This window comes from Ranitomeya variabilis, chromosome 3 (assembly GCF_051348905.1).
Source record: "Ranitomeya variabilis isolate aRanVar5 chromosome 3, aRanVar5.hap1, whole genome shotgun sequence".
Classification (NCBI taxonomy): domain Eukaryota; kingdom Metazoa; phylum Chordata; class Amphibia; order Anura; family Dendrobatidae; genus Ranitomeya; species Ranitomeya variabilis.
In genome coordinates, this window is record NC_135234.1 from 788,723,666 (window position 1) to 788,732,757 (window position 9,092).

General features: G+C 45.0%; 1 protein-coding gene across 1 annotated transcript; it reads left to right on the top strand.

Moving 5' to 3' along the window:
- Positions 1–7,622: 7,622 nt before the first annotated feature.
- LOC143817868 (odorant receptor 131-2-like) lies at positions 7,623–8,528 on the top strand. The gene has a single exon (XM_077299331.1). The coding sequence runs from the start codon at positions 7,641–7,643 to the stop codon at positions 8,526–8,528; it is 888 nt and encodes a 295-aa protein (XP_077155446.1). The 5' UTR covers positions 7,623–7,640.
- The last annotated feature ends 564 nt before the right edge of the window (positions 8,529–9,092 follow it).

Genomic DNA, 9,092 nt, shown 5'->3' on the forward strand with positions numbered 1-9,092 from the left:
TCTCTGGGTCCTCAGTCCGGAATATGGTTCACCAGGCTGCGCAAGTCTGGCCGGTCCAATGGCACCTCCAGAGTTCTCTTCACAGGTGGAAATCGGTGCCTTCCTTCTAGCGCTATGTGTTGCGGTCCTTCCCTGCTGTGCTTACGGAAAGTCCCCACAACCGTTGTGTCTGTTTCTTAAGTTCCCTCACAACTCGATTAAATAATGTTCTTCTAATCCTCCGTCCCTCCCTGATATTCTGGTTGGAACGGCACCCGTTTGACGGGTAGGCTCGGAGCTCTTCCGGGACCCTAGAGTCGCCCCTCTCCACAGGTTGCCCCCCAAGACTTCATAGGTGATATGTGTTAGACAGCCGCCTTAGACTGACTGTCCTGCCGCTGTTTAGAGTATTGCTTAAAGCTGATTGTTATAATACTCCCTCGGCGTTCCGGCCACCGGTAATGCGCCTCAGTAGGGTGTTGCTCCGGTCTTACAGCATGACCCCTACTGGTATTCTCCTATTGCTTGATCTCGTTTCTCACTCAGCACAATCTATCTCGCTTCTAGTCCTTTCTTGGGCCCCGCCGCTTCCCGGAGCTGGCGCGGACCCGTTACGTTCTTTCAAGTTGCCAAGCCTCTGTCAGGATCCCACCCCTGACAGAGACCCTACTGTCTCTTCCTCCACAACACCCTCTGCCACCAGGTGTTGCTTCGTCCAATCCAGTCAGCTTTCTGATCTAACTTCCTGCCTGACCCCCAGTTTACCCACTATGGTGGGGAGTGGCCTAATGAATAGAACCCTTAGCTCCCCCCGGAGGCCCAGCTGTGAAATGTATTGGTGTCTGTGATACCTGATTAGATGAACTCCTTCAGTGCCATCGGACGCACCGTAGCTCCCCATAGTGGCGGAGCCACAGTACTGCAATGACCAGGACTCTGGGGCGCTGCATATACCTATGGCTATACTCCATTTCTGTGTTAGTCTGTGTTGTTGCATCCAAGTGACTGGTTCTCACAAACTCTTTTGAAGAAGCAATAAGAAATGGGCAACATTAACGACTGTATACGTAGTGGTCAGCTAATGAAACTTAGTGCAGCAGATGAAACGCATCATGTTACTTCCCTAATAAATGGGAAGATGCACAGCAGCGCCATCAACTCAGAACCGACAACAACCAGTGGGAACCAGCTACACTTGTCTACTGTTTGGAGAAGTCTGGCCAGAAGTGGCGTTCATGGAAGAATTGTGGCCAAACGTAAAAAAAAGTGACGAAAACAAATGATGGAGGTGATTGCGGTCACCAGATACTGATGATGGAGGTAACGGGCGGTCTGCAAGTATTGATTTTATTTAGATTTCTCTTTGCGTTTTGTTAATTGATAAACTATTCAGACTTCTATTTTTTAAAGAATTCTTATTTTGCAGCATTTTTTTCAAACATGTCTAAAAGGTTTGCGCAGTACTGTATATATAGAAGTCATACTTGGCAAACGTTCTAGCTCATAATTATAGGTATCAGGTCAATGACTGAATCACAAGGGTATATAATGATTGCAGTTCAGGTCCCATCGGGCTTGACGTTGTGCAGTGTGATTACCCGGGTGGGAAGAGATTTGGAGCGACCCTCGGAGCAGGGAGGGTATATATATATATGTGTATATGTATGTATATATGTGTATATAGACTTGAGTCATGGGATGTGACTGCTGATCTGAGATGCGGTGAGTGTGAAGAGGCGGCACAGACATTTTGTATCCACTATAACAAGATAAACAAGAATCATTCTACAAAAGAAAAACTTTTATTTTGCCTTTTGGTTGTGAATTGTTAAAAGTATTTACCAAAGCCCCTTATTGGGGAACGTCTGACAACTATTTAAAGTGTATCGCCAGCTTAAAGGGGGTGTTCACCTTTGGGGACATGACATTTTTTTTAACTTAAATGCATGTAATTAGGGCTAAAAATATATTTTTTTGCAATTGGGCTTCTGTAAACATTTTGCACCTTTTACTTTTTGCAGCCTCTGGTTGCACTGTCTATTGCAGTGTGTTAACTGAGAATTCGTCAGTCAGCTCGCCATGACAATCTGATGGAGGACTTTGCAGCTTTATTTGATTAGTCTTCTTCTATGGCTCTTTTCATCCGATTTATGACCGTAAACCACATCAAAGTTAGAAGTGCAGGGACACAAAGAGTCTGTAACAGCCAAAAGGTGCAACATGTTTATGGAAACCCAATTGCAAAAATGATTGTTATCCCCAAATCCATGCATTTAATAAAAAAAATGTCCCAAAAGGCGGACGACCCTAAACACTGGTGAAGACGCAATGTGGACGGAAAGTTTTAGTTTGCTTTTTTCCTTATCAGGGAAACATTGAAAAAGTTTTGATTTTTTTTCAGTTGTGAAACTTTTTTGTTGTTGTTGGAAGCGGATATAAACGTGCGTGTGTTTGTTCATAATATGAAGGTAAGACTGTGTTTTCTTTTTTTTTTTCAGGAAACCAATTTATATAAAAATATTCAGTTGAAAAAAGACCAATGCAAAATTCTCCAGCACTGATACATGAGACAATTATCCGGAGGACAGGTTATTTTTTTTAACTCATCCTGTTGATTAGATGGCTGCCCTAACACCTGTCCTGTCTGCATTCTTTATTTTATTCCAGTAGAACATTTCTTAAAGGGATTCTCCATCACTTATCCGTTCCACCCAAATGGGTGATGTATGGGACAGTTGCAGAGAGAACCATCCGATGTACAGATGCACAGCTCATCTGTTCTAATTCATGGGACATCCCTCTGTATACAGCAAGAAGTCTCCACATTTAGGCAGAAGAGAGAGGAAATCCCTTTAACAAAGCACATAGGTCCTCATCTGTGATACTAGAGACAGCAGAAATACAGGGAACAATGTGAAACTGTGCTCCTGACAAACTGCAAGTCTGACGTTTTTAAATTTTGGAATGGAAAAAGGAAGGAACAAAAATAATAAAATAGAACAGAATGACAATGTTTGGTTTCAGCAGCCTCTATGTATCACTGAAGAATAATAAAGCAGATAGAATAGAATGACAATGTTTGGTTTCAGCAGCCTCTATGTATCACTGAAGAATAATAAAGCAGATAGAATAGAATGACAATGTTTGGTTTCAGCAGCCTCTATGTATCACTGAAGAATAATAAAACACATAGAACAGAATGATAATGTTTGGTTTCAGCAGCCTCTATGTATAACTGCAGAATAATAAAACAGAACAGAATGATAATGTTTGCTTTCAGCTGTCTCTATGTATCACTGCAGAATAGGAAAATAGAACAGAATGACAATGTTTGGTTTCAGCAGCCTCTATGTATCACTGCAGAATAATAAAATAGAACAGAATGACAATGTTTGGTTTCAGCAGCCTCTATGTATCACTGCAGAATAATAAAACAGAAGAGAATGACAATGTTTGTTATTAGCAGCCTTTATGTATCACTGTAGAATTATAAAACAGATATAACAGAATGATAATGTTTGGTTTCAGCAGCCTCTATGTATCACTGCAGAATAATAAAAGTGATAGAAGAGAACGACAATGGTTTCAGCAGCCTCTATGTATCACTGCAGAATGAGTTGCCATTCATATCAGTCTCTGAGCGTGTCCAGCATCGTGCTCAGTACCCTTCATCTTTCTTCTTTGTCTTTGAGATGAGTAGTTTAAATATTATTACTGATCCATTAAAAAATAACTTGTTTTAATTTGTTTGTTTCTCATAAATCAATAGTACACATGAAAATAAGTAACTTTGTCATTTATCTTTTCAGAGAAATCTGCTTCTTTCTCCTCCTGGACTGATCTTTCATTCTCAGTACAAGGGTAAAAGCTGTAAAATGTATATTCCGTGAAGACAGATGTGCACAATACTGAGATACTGTAGCTGTTGACAGTTGCTGCCTATAAGATTCTAGAGGAGAGGAGAGAAGGGAAGAGCTGGAGGAGACCCTGACATTCTGCTGCAAGTTCTCCTGAAATGACAGTTACACTTTAAATCTATGTTAAAAAAAATACACTTTGAAATGTAACTGTCATTTCAGGAGAACTTGAGATCGGACAAGAGAGTTGCTGCCTTTAAGATTCTATGGAGTGATGGGGGGGGGGAGAGAGAATTTAGAGGAGACCCTGACATTCTGCTTCAAGTTCTCCTGAAATGACAGTTACACTTTAAAATCTATGTTAAAAACAAAAATACATTTTGAAATGTAACTGTCTTTTCAGGAGAACTTGAGATTGGACAAGAGAGTTGCTGCCTTTAAGATTCTATGGAGTGATAGGGGGAGGAAATGGAGGAGTTAGAGGAGACACTGATATTCTGCTGCAAGTTCTCCTGAAATGACAGTTACACTTTAAATCTATGTTTAAAAAAAAGGAAAAAAAAATTGAAATGCAACTGTTGTTTCAGGAGAACTTGAGATTGGACATGACATTTGCTGCCTATAAGATTCTATGGAAGGGAAGGGGATGAGGAGAAGGGAGGAGCTAGAGGAGACACTGACATTCTGCTCCTAGTTCTCTTAAAAGTTGAAATGTAACTTGTTTCAGGAGAACTTGCAGTAAAATGTCAGCGTCTCCTCCCCCTCCCCTCTACGTAGAATCTTTTAAGAACCAAGGATCATCTACTATCACAGTAATGTGAATGTCTGTCTTTCCTAAGTACAGATTTTACCCCTGAATTGTGAGCAAAAGATCAGTCCTGGAGGAGAAAGAAGCTGATTTCTCTGATAACATAATTTACTAAGTTGCATATTTGCATGTGTACTATTGATTTATGAAATAAAAAATAAAGCAATGCTGACTCTTTACATATAATAGTTGCGTTCCTCCACATCAGGTCTTCAAAAGTCTTCTCAACTGGACTCTTCACTTTTTACAGTCTGCTGTGTGCATCCATCAGTAAAGTTAGGAATAATCAGCACAAGTGAAGAAGGCTCCAACCAGGGGAGACAGCAGAAAGATATAGGGTCCACTAACAGTACAATAACTCATCACTATGCTTTTGAGGTGGTAGTGGCCCTCATACCTTTTGGGTCCCTATGTGGCTGCACAGGTTGCACCAATGGTATGTCCATCTTTGTTTCCCTCCATAAACTCTTCTTCATACTTATGCCCAACACAGAACTCCTTGTCCTTGAATTATTTATTGAATTATTTTATACTAGATGGCAGCCCGATTCTAAAGAATCGGGAGTCTAGAATCCATATATACTTTATTTATTCAAATGTAAGAATAATACAATTAATAAATAATAGTAAGAAAGAACAAAAAATGGCTGCACTCACCAGCTCTTGACAATTCTTGACAGTATGGCACATTTCTGATTGGTCGCTCGCGGCAGGCGGCAACCAATCAGAAAAGTGCCGCGCACCACGAAGGCATATATCTTTGTCCACCCTGAGCGGGTGTAGGATGCTGGTGACGTCACTTATCTCCGGACATTATCTCCGGACAAAGCCACGGAAGTTGGCACAAATTGCCGGAAGTAGTATTCTAGGCAATTATATATTAGATTTTAATGTTATCAGTGTTTACCTTTGAACGTTTATATTGTATTGTCCTGTCACCAGCCATGTGTACGATTATCGGCCGAAAGCCTCTCTGGAACCAATAATCACCCCATGTAAAGGTATCTTTATAAGTTAAAGATTCAGAATACTATGACTTTTATCATATCCTGAACAGTCAAGTTTTTTATGAACCGTTAAGGTTTTCTGGTTGAAGTAAAAAAAACTCTGAGTGTTTACAGTTTGAAACCATAAAATGTTGAAAAATTATGTCATTCTTGAGTATATCACTCAATGGTGCTCATAAACGTGTCAAATTTGATCTATAATATACTTTAATATACGTTACTTTAATCTTTAATATACTTAAGAAAAGGGCCCCAGACATCACACAGGGGGTCTGAAACACCGCACAGTGGTCCAAAATATCTGCCTGGGGCCCCATATGCTGCCTGGGGCCCCTGTGCTCTGCCTGGGGCCCCATGTTCTGCCTGGGGCCCCTGTGCTCTGCCTGGGGTCACTGTGCTCTGCCTGGGGCCCCATATGCTGCCTGGGGCCCCTGTGCTCTGCCTGGGGCCCCATATGCTGCCTGGGGCCCCTGTTCTCTGCCTGGGGCCCCATAGGCTGCCTGGGGCCCCTGTGCTCTACCTGGGACCACTGTGCTCTGCCTGGGGCCCCATATGCTGCCTGGGGCCCCTGTGCTCTGCCTGGGGCCCCTGTGCTCTGCCTGGGGCCCCATGTTCTGCCTGGGGCCACTGTGCTCTGCCTGGGGCCCCATAGGCTGCCTGGGGCCCCTGTGCTCTGCCTGGGACCACTGTGCTCTGCCTGGGGCCCCATATGCTGTCTGGGGCCCCTGTGCTCTGCCTGGGGCCACTGTGCTCTGCCTGGGGCCCCTGTGCTCTGCCTGGGGCCCCATATGCTGCCTGGGGCCCCTGTGCTCTGCCTGGGGCCCCTGTGCTCTGCCTGGGGCCCCATGTTCTGCCTGGGGCCCCTGTGCTCTGCCTGTGGCCACTGTGCTCTGCCTGGGGCCCCATGTTCTGCCTGGGGCCACTGTGCTCTGCCTGGGGCCCCATAAGCTGCCTGGGGCCCCTGTGCTCTGCCTGGGACCACTGTGCTCTGCCTGGGGCCCCATATGCTGCCTAGGGCCCCTGTGCTCTGCCTGGGGCCACTGTGCTCTGCCTGGGGCCCCATATGCTGCCTGGGGCCACTGTGCTCTGCCTGGGGCCCCATATGCTGCCTGGGGCCCCTGTGCTCTGCCTGGGGCCCCATATGCTGCCTGGGGCCCCTGTGCTCTGCCTGGGGCCCCTGTGCTCTGCCTGGGGCCCCATGTTCTGCCTGGGGCCCCTGTGCTCTGCCTGGGGCCACTGTGCTCTGCCTGGGGCCCCATATGCTGCCTGGGGCCCCTGTGCTCTGCCTGGGGCCCCATATGCTGCCTGGGGCCCCTGTGCTCTGCCTGAGGCCCCTGTGCTCTGCCTGGGGCCCCTGTGCTCTGCCTGGGGCCCCATGTTCTGCCTGGGGCCCCTGTGCTCTGCCTGGGGCCACTGTGCTCTGCCTGGGGCCCCATATGCTGCCTGGGGCCCCTGTGCGCTGCCTGGGGCCCCATATGCTGCCTGGGGCCCCTGTGCTCTGCTTGGGGCCACTGTGCTCTGCCTGGGGCCCCATAGGCTGCCTGGGGCCCCTGTGCTCTGCCTGGGACCACTGTGCTCTGCCTGGGGCCCCATATGCTGCCTGGGGCCCCTGTGCTCTGCCTGGGGCCACTGTGCTCTGCCTGGGGCCCCATATGCTGCCTGGGGCCCCTGTGCTCTGCCTGGGTGTAGGACACTGGTGACGTCACTTATCTCCTGACATTAGCTCCGGACATTAGCTCCGGACATTATCTCCGGACATTGGCTCCGGACATTATCTCCGGACATTAGCTCCGGACAAAGCCACGGAAGTTGGCACAAATTGCAGGAAGTAGTATTCTAGGCAATTGTATATTAGACTATGAATTATTTTTATTTTTCCAAACTTTTTGTATTGTTTTTTTTTTTCATTTTATTTCTTTTTTTTCTGAATTTCAGATGAATTTCACAAGTAGTCAAGCAAATTCAACCAAAGTGTCTTCCCAGCTGAGTATGAACCTAGAGGTCCTGAGAACAAGTGTTTTTATCCCGACGTTCCTCTGCTTCTTTTTCTTCTTGTATTTCATAGCTGTGATGTTGAGCATCTTCCTCAAGAGTCCGAGTGCTCGGGAAAGTGCCCGCTATGTCCTGTTTGCCCACATGCTTATTAATGACACTGTGTATCTCGCTCTTGGAATTTTTCTCTTTGCGTTTTACTTTTATCCAATCACTTTTCCCGTGCCCTTCTGTTACATTCTCGTCATAATGTCTTCGACGACTCTGAAGGTCACGCCATTCAACCTGGCAGCCATGTCCTTGGAGCGCTACATAGCCATATGCTACCCGCTAAGACACGGAGAGTTCTGCACAGTGCACAGGTGCGGTATCGCTATTTTGGTCATGTGGACCATAGTCCTGATTCCCCACATTGTGGACGTCATTATTCTCATCTTTTCGGTTGAGAGAGCCTATTTCCTACTTTATTTAAAATGTGGCCGAATAAATCTCGGATTCACCCCGGCACAGGAAATTATTCGAGTTTTTTCAAATGCTTTTACTTTTTCCTTGGTCGGACTAATCATCATATTCACCTATGCCAAGATCATGATGGTGGCTGTGAAGATGAACTCCGGTAAAGCCTCAGCCTCCAAAGCTGGGAAAACCATCATACTCCACGCGTTTCAGCTCCTGCTGTGCATGACGTCTCTTACCTACAGAATTGTGGAAATGCAGTTCTTAGATAATATAGTACTGCTGGCCATCATCATTTTTTGCTTTTTCATGTGTCTTCCGAGGCTTATTAGTCCTTTGATATACGGTATAAGGGATGAGCTGTTCTCTAGTAACATGAAAAAATATTTTTTCTGCAATAGGCTGAAGATGTCTTTTAGAAAGTCTTAAAACTAAAAGGCAATATTGATTATAAAATGGAGATTGTGGTGATTTATCCATAGTCAAATAAAGGATTTCTACCAAAAACTCCCTTAAATGCTTTTTGCAAGATGTTGATGGCTCCTTGTTGGAGTCTTTCTTCTGCTCGAGCACGTTCTGATCTACTGGAAGGCCAAAATCCAACCAGTACATAGAAGGGGTCCTTTTAATGGATAAATTCAGTACAGACTTTAAGGGGGTGAATAGTTATGCACAATTAAGTTTTTAGCTGTTTTGTCCTATTTGTTTGCTTCACAAGAAAAAGAGAAACAAATGTACAGTTGTAGGCATGCTTCATAGTTACATAGGTTGAAAAAAGACCTCGGTCCATCAAGTCCATCAAGTTCTCCCTTTCTCCAGCAATTGTTCATTTTGTCACTAAATTATCTATAACTTGCAATGTTATGTGTATTGAGGATATTGTCCAGCCCTTGTATAAAAGCTGTTATAGTGTCGGCCATTACTACCGCTTGTGGTCGGCATTCCACAGTCTGACTGCTCTACAGTAAAGAACCCTTTCCTATTTATCTTCCT